At 37.5% G+C, this 14,737-nt stretch overlaps 1 protein-coding gene across 3 annotated transcripts in view; it reads right to left on the reverse strand.

The window, feature by feature from the left end:
- The window catches only part of MET (MET proto-oncogene, receptor tyrosine kinase), a 124,197-nt gene that overhangs the window by 16,138 nt on the left and 93,322 nt on the right, over positions 1 to 14,737 (reverse strand). For 2 of the 3 annotated variants that reach the window (XM_055420818.2, XM_055420819.2), the window contains 6 exons: positions 11,436 to 11,582; positions 10,056 to 10,212; positions 9,722 to 9,862; positions 6,314 to 6,544; positions 4,311 to 4,391; positions 2,144 to 2,325 (listed from right to left, as the gene is read on the reverse strand). In XM_055420818.2, the coding sequence (XP_055276793.1) occupies positions 2,144 to 2,325; positions 4,311 to 4,391; positions 6,314 to 6,544; positions 9,722 to 9,862; positions 10,056 to 10,212; positions 11,436 to 11,582 (939 nt within the window). The remainder of the gene's footprint in view (positions 1 to 2,143; positions 2,326 to 4,310; positions 4,392 to 6,313; positions 6,545 to 9,721; positions 9,863 to 10,055; positions 10,213 to 11,435; positions 11,583 to 14,737) is intronic. The other variant, XM_055420820.2, reaches the window with a different exon arrangement.

Genomic DNA, 14,737 nt, shown 5'->3' on the forward strand with positions numbered 1-14,737 from the left:
TTATGCTGTAGTGAAATCAATCATATTAGAGGCCCTTCTACTGGTACTGAAGCAACAGTGGCCTGAACCCACACAGAAAACAGATCTCATTCTCCATATGTTCAACACACAAACTTGGATGGACAGCATAATGGCTTTAGTAACTATAAGAACTGTATCTGAAGTCACCCAGATGTCACTGAGGTGCCTGGTCATCAGGAACAGGATAACTCTTCTTCAGCAGCCACAGTGGAGTTTGTGAGCTAACGAGGCAGCCAGTGGGGACCCTGTAAGGAGGACTACAGCTCCCCTTAATGCACCCAGCATGTAGAGAGGCCATTTCCTATATTTTCGGCCTCTTTTTAAGATATATCTGTTAGTGGTTGTAATAAGTACAGACTCCTTGGACTAGAAAGGCAATGGTATTTTGTAAGGTAAATTCACCTTATTTGCAAAAATTCAGAGCAAGAGAGTATTCTCTTTTGACTGAATGCAAAATATTTCTTTACTATCCTAGAAATCATTTCTCTAAGAATCTGATCCCATGTTTATGAAGTTTTTTTGATCAAGAGTAAAGCTACTCCATAACGTCTAAAGAGGTCTGTTCACAGAAGCCAAAAAGCAGCCTGGGGCCATCTGTGACTTCAGTTCTGGAGACTTCTTCTTCCCTCCTACTCCTTGTCTAGCCATTGCTTGCTCAGCCTTTTTGGAACTAGCATAAACGTCCCTAACAAAACTGTCATTTGGAAACATCTAAGAACCTCTTTTGTAACCGTGAACTCATTCATTCAGCAGATATCTCCTAAGAGTCTATGCACTTAACTCTATTTTAGGTGTTGGAGCTACAGTAGTGAACAAAATACACACAAAATTACCTACCCTCATGTGCTTGTGCTCTAATAAGATATGTGTGTGTGTGTGTATATACACACATATACACATATACACAGCTATCATTTATTTATTACCTAGTAGAGTACTGTTCAATAGAAATATGAGACAAGCCACATATGTAGTTAAAATTTTTCTGCTACTGCTAAGTCGCTTCAGTCGTGTCCGACTCTGTGCGGCCCCATAGACGGCAGACACCAGGCTCCCCCGTCCCTGGGATTCTCCAGGCAAGAACACTGAAGTGGGTTGCCATTTCCTTCTCCAATGCATCAAAGTGAAAAGTGAAAGTGAAGTCGCTCAGTTGTGTCCAACTCTTAGCGACCCCATGGACTGCAGCCTACCAGGCTCCTCCGTCCATGGGATTTTCCAGGCAAGAGTACTGGAGTGGGGTGCCAAATAAGCAAAAATTATTTTCACAGTATGTTTTTTAATCCACATATCCAAAATAATATCATTTTAACATGTAATCAATATAAACAATTACTGATGATATATTTTACCTTCTTTTTTTATACTAAATATTAAAAATGTGGGATGTTTTTACAGCAAATCTCAATTTACACTAGTCACATTTCACGTGTGGCTTATGGCCACAGTTTTGGACAATTCAGGCCTAGTGTACCATATGAGGGTGTGATGGATAAAAACAAAGCAGGGGACACGAGAAAGAAAGAAGGCATGAGAGTGTAGTGGTCAGCTGCAATTTTAGACAAGTCGGGGAAGCTTTATTTTGAAGATGACATTAGGGCAGAAAGCTGAAAAACAAAGTGAGATATGTGGATAATTTGGAGAAGAGTAGTCTCGGTGGAGAGACTAGGAAGTGCAAAGGTCCTGAGGTGGAAGAGTGGGCAGCAACTTTGAAGAATAGTGAGATTCATTCATAATTAATTTTCAATGTATTTCCTTCTAAGGTTAAAACTCCCTTTGGGCTGAGGCTCATTCTGGCTCTCTGTCTCCTGTGTAGTGCTTTTGTGGTGTATAGTAGGCATTGAAAGATGTGTACCTGTCCGGGGGATGGCAGAGCAAGGCTGCCTGCGGGGCAGGTAAGAATCACTTTCCCCGGAAACCCTTCTACATATCACTGTCTTCCCACTAGGACAGAGGATTTTGAGAAACCAGAGAACTGAATGGGCCTCTGTGCATTTGAACGGTGTCAACGTTTCACATGGGTTTCTTTGGCTGAAAATTTTAAAAAGGTTCAAAATAGCATATTTTGGAAGGCTGGCTGGCTTACAGCTAGTTCACGAGTTAGTAAGCTTGGCAATATACTTACATGAGTCTCATTTCTAATGAAATTTCGAAGATCCCCGTGTTTCATGTATGGTAGGACCACCAGTGGAGACCCCTCACTTCGAAGGCAGATTCCCAAAAGCGAGAGAACATTGGGATGACTAAAATCTTTCATGATGATTCCCTCAGTCAGAAATTGGGAAACTTCTCCTATGTCAGTGATTCCTGAGAAAGCCAGCAGTGGAGACATTAACTTCATTACAGGGACAATGATTACTTCATCAGGTTCAGGGAGAGACAGCACAGAATATAAAACCATTGGACTATATCTTGCCCTGATGCCTCATCCTCAGAGTGTTTTTTTAGAATACAACTGAGTGAATGATGTCACCTGTGCTGTACTTTTGAGTCACCACCTGCCCTTGGTTTTGAAAGAGTCTAGCAATCAGTTTGTCTCATGTAGAACCATAGTCTGTCTCACACAGAAAAAGGAGAGGGAAGCAGGCCAGTCCATTTCTGTAGCGACTGTCTAGGGCATGGGCTGGCAAACTTTTCTGTAAAGGACAAGACAGTAAATATTTTTGGCTTTGTAAGCCACACGGTCTCTGTTGCAAATACATAACTCTTGCCACTGTACTGCAAAAGCAGCTACTAGTGGCTGCTAATAGTGGCTGAGTCTTGATAAACTGTTTATAAAAACAGGCAGCAGGCCATAGTTTTCCCTGGAATAGAAGGATTTGAAGACTAAACACTGCCTATGCTATCTAAGTAGACTCTTTTGTTATAATAGTTTCCAAACAGAGATCCCAAGGGCCTGATATTAGTCAGCACTAATGAAGAGTTAGCAATCTTTATTAATCTGATTAGTATTAGTGCCAGTGATGATACTCTTTTACAAATGCAGTGCATTCCAAGACCTGGACATCCATCTGGACCAAATAGAGATCAACATACACCAGGGACAGAGAAAGATTTCTTGGCATTAGGACTTCTTACTACAACTGGCAGTAGTGTTCTTTACTGAGGCAAATTTATTGACAGTTACACTTAATCCATCACAGTTTGTAGTTAGAGTTCATATAAATTGTTGCTTAAATTATCTTGTGGTTAGACTTCCAACAAAATGAACCATACAGAACACTACTCAGCATGCAGATTTATGTTCAAAAAGGCCGAAATATTTCTGTTGATAACATATCTTGAAGGAAAACCTTTCACACATGCATTGGAAACATTAATTCCAATATAAATTTGTAATATATCTTGTTAACATTTTTTTAGGCTGCCTCTAACTATGAGCAGAAACTTAGAAATGGGGGAAGAAAAGGCAAGCATGTTGACTTGACATGTGAGACCTCTCAGCAAAGGTGAAGCCAGGCAAATTCTATTATGAGGAGTATGGTGGGTTGTACAAGATAGTAATTCATGCCATAATTATGGCTCTGGGTCATTAATAAAGTCTTAGTTTATGTTTGGAAGCATTCCATATTTCTTTTTTTAAACAGGAAAAAATTTCAAACAAAGTTTAATAACACATATACATGGGAAAGACCCAGGAAAACTGAGTAACTCTAGCATTCCTTGCTTCTTAAAAAGAGTATGCATTCCATTTTAAGCAGATTTTTCTCAATAGTAAATAATACCAAAAAATATATATATTCTAGCATTAAAAGGGGGTAAGTATCACTTGCTAAGGAAGTTCATTTAATTAATGGATTATCTCATTCATCAAAAATGTGGATAAATGAGGTATTACCACATTTATAATTTTTCAATTTTCTCCTGTTTTCTCTTGTTTGACTTATTTCATTTTTTATCTTTTTGATGGAAGTTGTGGTTAAAGAAATAATTATAGTAATGCCTCTGGGTACAATGAGTCATTACTACTGTATGTGCCAAAATGCTTCCAATAGTTTCCATAAGTGTCACTTGCAAAACAAATATTGTAAGCCAAACATATTTAAATGATACTTAGGTTCATCCAAGAATCTCATTTCTCTTTCATTCTTACTTATGAGAGCTCTGAGGGATAATTTCTGAGGAAATATTTCAATAAGAATTTCGATCAAACATTTCAGGATTAGATACATCATTACAGCTAGTCACTGATTTTTCCACAAGGGAAAGTGTAAATCAACATTTTATTATGAACTGTTCATTAGTCTGCAACCACAGAAGTGTACTCCACTGTTAAATAAAATACAACTTACTATTCAAGGATTTCACAGCACAGTGAATTTTCTTATCATCGTTGTCCAACAAAGTTCCATGATATACACACCCAAAATGTCCTACGTGATAGAGGAAACCTGGTTAGTGCTGCATTAGTTTTATTTGTTTAATATTATTTATTAAGCTCTTCATGATCTTCATTTCTTTTTTGTTTCACATGGCAAAAAAGTACATTGTTTCTTATGCTTTTGACTAACAGTACCACTACTTGTGTGTGTTTGTAAAATATGTAGATGTAATATATTTTACCTAAAAAGCAATATGATTATTTAATACATGGTAAAATATTTAGGTGATGTAATTGTTATTAGAGGTTAAGAAAATAAAGTATTCAATAACAGTGAAACCAGTGAAAACAGGAGTAACATCTACCTCATATAAGGAATATTATTATTAAGGATCAAAAAATATCTTTTAAATATTAAAGTAAAGTTTTATCCACATGAAACACTACAATAAAATAAGCTCTCTATATTCCAATAAACTGAGATGAAATAAAAATGTCACCATTAGAAATAAGATGAGCATTATAGAATAAGGATTTCCCCCATTAGTCACTGGTTAATATGTAATCCAGGCTGGCAGAAACTGAAAGACAATGGCCTGAATGAAGCAAATCCACTCTGAGTCATCTCATCCAGCTCTCTCTGGTTTTAGCCACGTCACTTTCCCAGTGGCAGCCTTTCATCCAGTGGCAGTAATTTTCCCCAAAGGTGCCAAATGTCTGATAGCTGTGTAAGTCATTAATTAATTCATCCAGACGGCTAAGACTCCCTGAGTGCCTAGCATGTGAGTGTTGGGCATTAGTCTACCCTCTTGTAATGCAGAGATGAATAAATAAAACCTACACTCGAGGGCTCACATTCTCTCGGGGAAAGCATATAAATAAACAGTAGTAGTCACAGAATCATTCATATCACTACTTTATAAGAGAGATAACTGCCATTTTAGCACCTTTTATGATAAAAATACAAAATACTAATTTTAGAATATGTAGAATTTGAACGTAATTAGTTTAGTCACACGTTCTAAAACTGGTAGTTACTGGGATTTATAGACTGGTAAAAGAACTATGTATTACTTTGATGTGAAAGATGTCTGTTAACAGTGAGGCTGCTATTTGAGAAGGGGAGCATGCTAAGGACTAAAATCTGGAGTATATGATAGAGGAATGTGTTGATGCTATCACAGGAAAAGGGGAAGGCCTAGTGAACACGTAAGGCAAACTGTCCCTTCAGCCTCCTCTGCATCATGCTGGCTGATGTCTGTGCTATCTCTTGCAGCACATACTGAATAAAAGGATCAGAGGCCATTCGGTATTAAAGGTAAAAGCTTTTTAGGAAAAAAAGGGAACAGTGGAGTTCATTTCCTGGCTTCTGGTTGGTTTCTTTTCCTGCTCAATATTTCCTCCAGTACTGTATATGCTAGCTGTTATTGCTGCTCTGGCTGGCTTAATACAAATATTCATTCCTCTTTGTATAAGAAATTGGAGTGCATTGTGGAGATGATGTATACTGCTTCAGATCAAGGGAAGGCTATAAATTCCCTGTCTTCTGATGCTGTCCAGCAGTGTACAAACTGCTATAAACCAGGACTTCATAGAGTTAGTCAATATTCTCAGGGTAAAGAAAGACTGGAAGGAGATATGAGTAAAAATATTAGAATTTAATAGAATGATTTTTAGACAGAAGTAAAAGGCACTTTCAAGAAATTATAGTTGTCATCATGAAAAAGGTGAGGAAGGAATGTGATTCATTAGTAAGATGTCTGGGAGATTATCAAGTTGTCTCCATGCACAGGGGCAAATCCCCATGGATGTGATTTGCAGGGTTGTATTTCTGCAGAACAGAAATCAAGTGCACTTGTTATCACTGCTCTGTCAGTTGCTTTCACCATTGTCTAATTCCTAATCTGCAAAGGCAGAAGATAAAATGCTTACTGGAAAATTGTGTTTAACAAAAAGCTGAGTGGAAATACTTACCTCTTCCTATGACTTCATTGAAATGTACAATCAGACTGCTTGGCCCAATGACTACGTGCTGAACTGCCTGGACCAGCTCTGGATTTAGAGCACTGAGGTCGATGTGGACGGTATTTTGCAGTAATGGACTGGATATATCAGAGTCCCCACTAGTTAAGATGGGGGATAGATCTGTCAGAGGATACTGCACTTGTCTGCATGACCCATTCTGAGATGAATTAGGAAACTGGTCTGCAAGATTAAGCAAAATTATTAGAAACAGTAGCAAAACCTCAATTAGTGGGGACTGCAACAGGAGGAGCAAACTGAATTAATAACAAAATCAAAATTTAAATTTACATGTAAAGAAATAATTACTGTATCACTAAATGAGGCTAGGAAAAACCTTTACAAAGGAATTGATTTAATAAAATAGCAAACTGAGAAAAGATATGGGTATGTGTGTATGTGTTTGTAAAAAACATTTATTGGTTTTCTTACATTAAGGAGTAACTTTGAAAGTTTGTTTTTTCCTTTTCATTTCCTTAGACATTTCTCTTTTAAATAGCAAAAGTCAAGCTTGAGGTTTGTTTTTTAACATACTATACTCGTAAGAATGAAAAGTGGCAAAAGTAGTCAAGCAACTGCCTTGTCCCACAAAAATTCAACTGAACTATAAGAAAAGGAAAAAAGAAGCCTTTTGAGAGACTACTGTTTATTAATGGAATTAATTAGTATTGCTCAAAATGTATGTGGATTCCTGGTCAAAGACAAATATGTATAATGAAATATTATATACCTTTCTCTCTCTCTCTCCCTCCCTCTCTCTCTCTATACACACACACACATACATACAAACAACTAGAAATATGTAATGGTTAAACTTTTAGAAATGAAAACTTTCCATATTCATGGTAAGTTTTCCATCCTGTGGTGGCGGCAGCAGATCTAGTATTATCATTGTTTACAGGGAGCAGCTAAGGACTGGGTTATTGTGCCATCCTCATTGCTTAGTTGAGGCACTTGGAAAGGGATCAGATCAGCATTCCTTGTAAGGTGATCTTTATAACAAGTCTCAGGCAAGGTTCCCTTTTACTAGGTAAGAAATTGTGGGGCTGAGAGCACATTTCTTAATGTCAAATGGGGCAGAGAAGGCACCAGTTGCTTTGCCCTTTCCAATGGGAATCCACACATGTCAAGGAGAGGGTGTTATATTGGAAGCAACTGATTTGAAGATAAATTAGGTTGGGTATTGAAATGTATTAATATATAACACACAGAGAAGCTCCCTATGTGGGGGGAGGTTCCTCATTAGCACCAAAAGAAAATATTGTTTGCTTGCAAATGATCAGGAAAATCAGAACTTAAGAGAGTGGCATAAAAAGAAAGTTGATGGTACCTCTGATTATTCCTAAACCCACTTAAACATGTTCAGTGTTTGCCACATTGGACAGTTTGATTACTACATCAATTTGGCCAGAGCAGTAAACTCAGCAGTGGTTCCAGAAGAGCTTTGGGATCACCTGTAGTTATGAAAATTGTAAGTTATAGTAATCATTAGCTAGAAATGAGACAGATGCATTCTACATCCTTCTTTAAAGGGTGTACAACTTTAGGGGAGTGCTTGAGATGTTGGATGGGTGAGGGATGGAAGGAGCCTCGCTGGGTATCTGTTGTTTTAATCCCAGAGTCAGGGTTTCCAAACCTTTCCTAGGAGGGAAATGCAGATAGGCCAGATGATGGAAACTATAAACTCAGTTCCTCTGCCTTCACTTCTCAAACTTTTGCACCTAAAGATTAGGGTTCTAAATTCTCAGAGGTTCAGAGATGGAGGGAAATCCTTGATGAGGCACAAGAAAAAGTTCTCTGGCACAGAAATTGTCTGACCTTTCCGTTAAGTTCAAACGTGCACAAACCACCACTGTGATTCTGGTTTGACACACAGTGTAGTCTAAGTCTGCAAGGAGGTTGTCCCCACCACACACACACACGCAAAGAAGCTCTCTAAGTGCCTCTTTATTAGGTACTGTCTGTGCATTTCCTCATTTTCCTCTGGGTAACCTTCTTTTACCTATTTTACTTTTCCATGTCCCCAAGGAGTAGGTTCACTGTGGGAAAGAGGATGAAACTCAAGTTCCTTAGCAATGATGACAGAGGTCTGGTGAGCAATGAGGCTGAAGGAAGATTAAGTATGCTTCTTCAAAAAAGTCACTTGTGAATTTTAAAGATCTCAAACTAGAGCCATTAAATGTGAATAAAAAATAATAAATAGGTTTAAATTTCAAAACTATAAACTGGATTTGATTTTCCCATGTTGTTAAGGGCCTGGATTCTTAAAGGTGAATGGAGTCATGTGGGAAAAGACAACATTAATGGTGTCTGTAGAACTAACATAAACTTGAAAAAGTAAGAGGCAATAAGTGTTGAAAAAATTAAAATGTTAAGTGCCTCGTTGCTCTTGTACTTGTTTTGATGAGCAACTTCTAAGTTCTGCAGTATCCTCAATGATCTGTGACTCATTTTATTTGTCCAATGGTAAATATTCAACCAGGAAAATGTTTGTACTTGACTCACGTCCTGTAACTTCTAAAGATAACGGAGCAGATACAATACAGACATTCTGCTTTTACCAGGAGAGCTTAAATAAAACAATGTGAAATACTGTGGTTAATCTGACAATTATTAGGCCTAACGTTAACTCTCCTTTTTAAACAGCATAACTGAAGGTTCCTGGTGGCTCAGATGGTGAAGAATTCCCCTACAATGCAGGAGACCTGGGTTTGATCCCTGGGAAGATCCCTGAAGAAGGAAATGGCAACCCACTCCAATATTCTTGCCTGAGAAATCCCATGGACAGAGGAGTCTGGTGGGCTATAGTTCAGAAGGTCACAAAGGGTTGGACATGACTGAACAACAAAGCACACACTGGTTAAGACTCAAAATATATTTTGAGATGCTGTAGATAAAAGACTGGGTGCTAACAGTTCATTGAGACTCCTTCAAAGGAGTGCTAAAGGTATAATTTAAATGTTTGAGGATCAGCAGGTAAAAAAAAATATATAGCAGTACCAACTTCTGTTTCAGTAAATATGTCTTGTATTTTAACTCTTCCTGGGTTGTTAAACAGAGCTTCACAGTTTCTTAGCATTGCACTCAGATGATAAACAGCTTACCTTTGCTCAAATGATTTTTAAAATTAACTTTTTTTGTGAGAAGAGCTTAAAGACTCTAAAAAATCTCATATATGAGTTCATTTAAAAATAAGAGTCATGTAGTGTGTCAAGTTAAATACTTCTTTGGCCAAAGAAGAGGTGACTTCTTTTATATTTTTTATAAAAATATAAAGGCAAAACCAAAAATAAACAACACTGCCACAACCCACTGAGGTGAATGTATAGGTATTTTTCAGAAAAATAAACTGAAGTATACCTTCTGGAAAAGTAGCTCGGTAGTCTACAGATTCATTGGAAACCATTTCTGTAGTTGGGCTTACACTTCGGGCACTGACAAGCCTATCCAAATGTGGAGTGTGTACTCTTGCATCATAGCGAACTAATTCACTGCCCAGATCTTAAAAAAGAGAGAAAGACCTCGTTAAAGACTTGGCTATCATGGGTCCCAGTAGACTCTGACCTGGTGACCAGAACTCATGGCTTTTATGGATTGCATAAGACCACACACATGAATCTATGACAGTTTTAAACTGTAATGATTGTATTGTTAAGGCAACGCCTTTAAAACAGACAATAAAAAAAATATGCACCTTTAATTTGCTTCCTTTTTTTCAGCCACAGGAAAAGCCCAAGTAACAGTAAGAGTATTATTGATATTGAGACAACACCAACAATCAATCCTGTGAAATTCTGATCTGGTTGAACTATCACTTTTCCAAGAACAGTTGAAGAAATTGCTTGCTTCCACTATAAATGACAAATAAAAGTCAGAAATTAACCATGATATGTATAAAATACACTACACAGTTGAATCATAATCTCTCTAGGCTCAAAATAATACCTGGTTATTACTGTTCTAGAAGTGAAATAATTGCCTCCAGAGTACTAAGACATTCTTCAATTCTTGTTCAGTGTTCAAATAATTAGGGGCTACTAATCACTGAAATACTTACATGATGCCTAGCTGTGCTTATAACTAGGTACTAGAAATAAAAAGATAAAAATCAGTCTCTGACCACGGGGAACTAAAGTATGAAAGGGACACAAACACAAAAGTAAATGATTAAAAAAATAAAATAAATGGTTATAGTTCACGATGACATGTACTGTAGAAGCATGAACATATTATAAGAAGCAGAGACAACAGAACATTAATTCTGTCCTAGAGGATAGGGTAGAGGGCACAGGAGACTCCCCATTAAGAAGTGAATAATTTGTTATTATTATGGGATAATAAAGTCTCAGAATATTATTTGCTTTGTTTTGATACATAGAAGAAGTTTTTGATGCTCCTTCCAGCTCTAACATGGTATGATTTTTAGGATTTATGGTCCATTTGAACTCCAAATTCTGATCTCAGATTTAGCTTTTTATTTTTAAATTTTTCATATGTTCCCATTTCATTAACTGTTTGAAAACTTCAGGAGCCCTTTAAGAATCACACATATTTGGATAAACAAAATGTGGTATATCTACACAGTGGAATATTACTCAGCCTTTTAAAGGAATGAAGATAGCTGTTTATATGAAAAAGGTTACTATAAAATAGTTTCTTACTTCACTTCATCCAGTACATACACATTCTTTTATTTATGGGACTATGCATTTGAGATCACTGTGGCTGGCAGTGCTGTGTTGGCTCTGGCCTCCTAGGGTGGTGAGAGGTGGGAAAAGGCACCACTGAATGTGTCCTTATCCCTCCTAAGGATTACAGCAAATTTCAGCAAGAGTGTGGCATGATGGAGAAGAGTGTATCCAGCAAGGACTTTCGAGACCTACCCTTTGAAGCTTGGGAAGGAGACAGTGCAATAAAAACATCACTATTTCTAAAATAACAACTAAGAATCAAGCTGAACTGATGAGCTAAAGCCTACACACAAATGAGCTTTAATGATTTATTTTAAGCCTGCAAGTGACAAAATTACACTGGTATCTTTATTTACATCATGACAGGAAAGCAGGAATCCCACCTCTATATTTAGTTCGCTGTTCAATTTCAGTAGGTCATTGGGGACCGTACATAAAACAGCTTCAGAATGTGAGTGTATATTTTCACAGCTCTTATTTCCAACTTTTAACACTTCCCCTTTAACTGCTTCAGGGTCAATATCATTTCCCTGGAAGGAAAAAAAAAAAAAGGAGCTTGTTAACACTTCACAACTTTGAAGGAATGCAAACAATTATGAAGGAATATAAATATACTGCAAACACAGGCCATGTTGTTTATCAAGGCACATGATTATCTGACACTCATTTTCATGGGGATTTGGATGGTTGAAACAGAGTGTGACCATTTCAGGGTACTAATCAGTCAGGAATCATAGGATTAAGCTTTTCCATCAAATTGGGTTTTGGAGAAAAGGAGAGATTCTTGACTCACACTCTTACGTCAAATGATGTCTTTTTCGTAATCAACTTATTAAAGTTTTCAGGGAGTACTGATGGTTGGCAAAAGGGAAATAATTTAGAGATTTAGTTTGAGCTGCCTAATGAAGAGACACTTAGTTCTGGTTTTACTTCTAGAATCACACTGAGGGCTTTATATAAAATACTGATGCCCAGGTCCCATTTCCAGAGATTTTGATGTACGGATCTAAAAGTCAATTATTTCTTTGGTGTTTGAGTTGGGCAGTTTCTTTTCATCCTTCTTACACAGTTGAATCCTATACAAAAACGAATCCATTTTTAAAGACATTCCTATAAGATGCCGTAAGACTCTCATTATGACGAGAGCATGATTATTTTGAACAATTATACAGTTACATGAGGACTTTAAAAACATTATTCAATTTGACATATTTAGTTAAGTGAAGTCACCATTAGGCATTTAAAATATCACTGTTTTGTTTAAGAAACCAATAATTACCCTTGGGAAAGAAATGAAAACAGAGATACAATTTCTCATATGAAGACTTAGTGAGTATGGTTACAGTATTTATTAAAAAGCCATCAGTCTGAGGAGAAAGATATCAAAACACAATTGCATTTTTCTGAGGAACAAAGAGCAGCCAGTAACAACTATAGTATTGCTCCCTTGTTTTCCACTTTATTTAACATGATCTTTAATACTTGACAAACTAGTCTTACATTGCCTCATATAGATCTCAATAGAGTGCTAGGTAAGATATCCTGGGAAAAGAAGTTAGAAGAAAATTCTTCTTTCTAACACGAATTTGGAGTTTTAAAATATGGATATAGACAAACTCTATCCTTATGATACTTCTAGAGGCAGTACGTGTACTCCATTGAACCAGGTCAGCCACACAGGGCAAGTCAATTCAGAAGCACATAAATCTAACAGGTCACCTTGAGGCTTCAAATGACAACTTGTTGGTTAGGACTGAGGAGGGTAGCCCTGGACCACATATTGGAGGGAATTCAGGAAATGACAAAGGAAAGAGATTAAAGAGCTGGAGGGCTTGATTTATGAGGGAATGACTAAAACGTGTCTTGCCAGCTTAGATAATGATGAAGGCTGGGGGAAGGGATGAACATACTGCATCTACATTTTCAGTACTCCTTTTAGGCTCAGGGTTGCCTAGGATGTTGCATAAAAGCATCTCCAAAACAAAAACAGATGACAAAGCTGAACAACGAAACTCTTTTTCATTTGTGCCTAAGAAGTGCACAATGATTAGTGACTTATGTTAGAAATTAATATCAGCTTTGTATGTATAGTGATTATTTTAAAAGTCTACAATCCAAGATATCAAAAATGTGATACTGGAAGTCCACTACTATATAACAGAGAGGACTGAATCAGGAGGAAAAAAAAAGAAGGTATAGGCTAGTTTTTGTCATTTAAAATAAACATAGCTTTATCAAGCTGTGGAAAAAAATGTATATGTTTAGAAATTTTATTTAGTTTTTATTATTTAATATTAACTATTATTAAACAGTATAAATAGTAGAACAAAATTGGATTTGTTGACCTTTCAGTCATTATATATAAGGCTTTTTTGTTTTTATCTATTTATTTGGCTGTGCCCAGTCTTAGCTCTGGCATGTGACATCTTTAGTTGTGGCATTCAAACTCTTAAGTAGTAGCATGTGGGATCTAGGTCCCTGATCAGGGATTGAACCTAGGCCTTCTGCACTGGGAATGCAAAGTCTTAGTCTTATAGGTTTCTAAATAAAGCAATATAAAAGGAGATTTCTGGTCTTCAATCCCTTACATACATAGAGCAATCCAGAGTTGTAATTATCTCATTTTATCCTGTAAAGACACTTCCCTGAGATAGGGATTATTGTCATTACTGCTTTACACATTGAGAACTAAGGTTCAAGAAGAGACTTGGTCTTGAAGCAAATCAATTCCATTTGATACAAAATTAGGCTTCCTGTGGCCCTGTGGTAAAGAATCCGTCTGCACTGCAGGGGCTGCAGGAGATGCGGGTTTGACCCTTGGGTCAGGAAGATCCCCTGGAGAAGGAAATGGCAACGCATTCCAGTATTCTTGCCTGGAGAATCCCATGGACAGAGGAGTCTGGTGGGCTACAGTCCATATGGTTGCAAAGAGTCAGACACAACTGAGGTGACTTTGCATGCATGCACTACTTACCATCTACTACTGTATGAAAAAACGCTAGTTACTGAGAATATAATGATGAGTAAGAGTCGTTTTTTTCTCACTGCAATGTTAAAATGAATACATTTCTAAAGTGAAAAACTATTACTCCCAATGTGTCATATTAGTATGTCTCTTGCCCTTTCCTCTGCAACTCTGGCCAGGTATGACATATTTCTACCTAGGACTCAGGCCTGGGAATCCATGTCTGAGCTGGTTACAGAACAAAGCAGATAGGAGTACACAAGGGATCTTACAAGTTTTCACGTGTCCAGGTGGCCACAATGTTGAGTCTGGGCAAGTCAGCTAAGGCCATGTAGGGGGATGGCAGTAGGACTCAGCCATGGTTCGGGGAGGCTGGCAGCAGAAAAATCAGTGAGGTGGTGGTAGAGGGACATTTACACTCTACTGAGAGAATATGAGCCTCCTCAGCTTGGAACTAGGACAAAGAACCTTGAAGGAAAGCTTCAAAACTAAGTGCGCAGGACATTAACAGGCATTTGGGGAGAAAAGTTCCCAGGTCATTTGAGAAAAACTGGGGGAACCAAAATTAAACTGGCTTCTTCACTGGCTACTTGGGTCAGTAGGATAGCACAGGTGCTGTCTATGATCTCTGGAATATGGCTTTCCCTACCCCAGAATGCATATTAAAGTGTATAGCACAAAGAAAAACAGTTGACCCCTGAATAACATGGGGGTTAGGGG

This window comes from Moschus berezovskii, chromosome 3 (assembly GCF_049115385.1).
Source record: "Moschus berezovskii isolate FMDL1 chromosome 3, NW_MosBer_1.0, whole genome shotgun sequence".
NCBI classification, from domain to species: Eukaryota; Metazoa; Chordata; class Mammalia; order Artiodactyla; family Moschidae; genus Moschus; species Moschus berezovskii.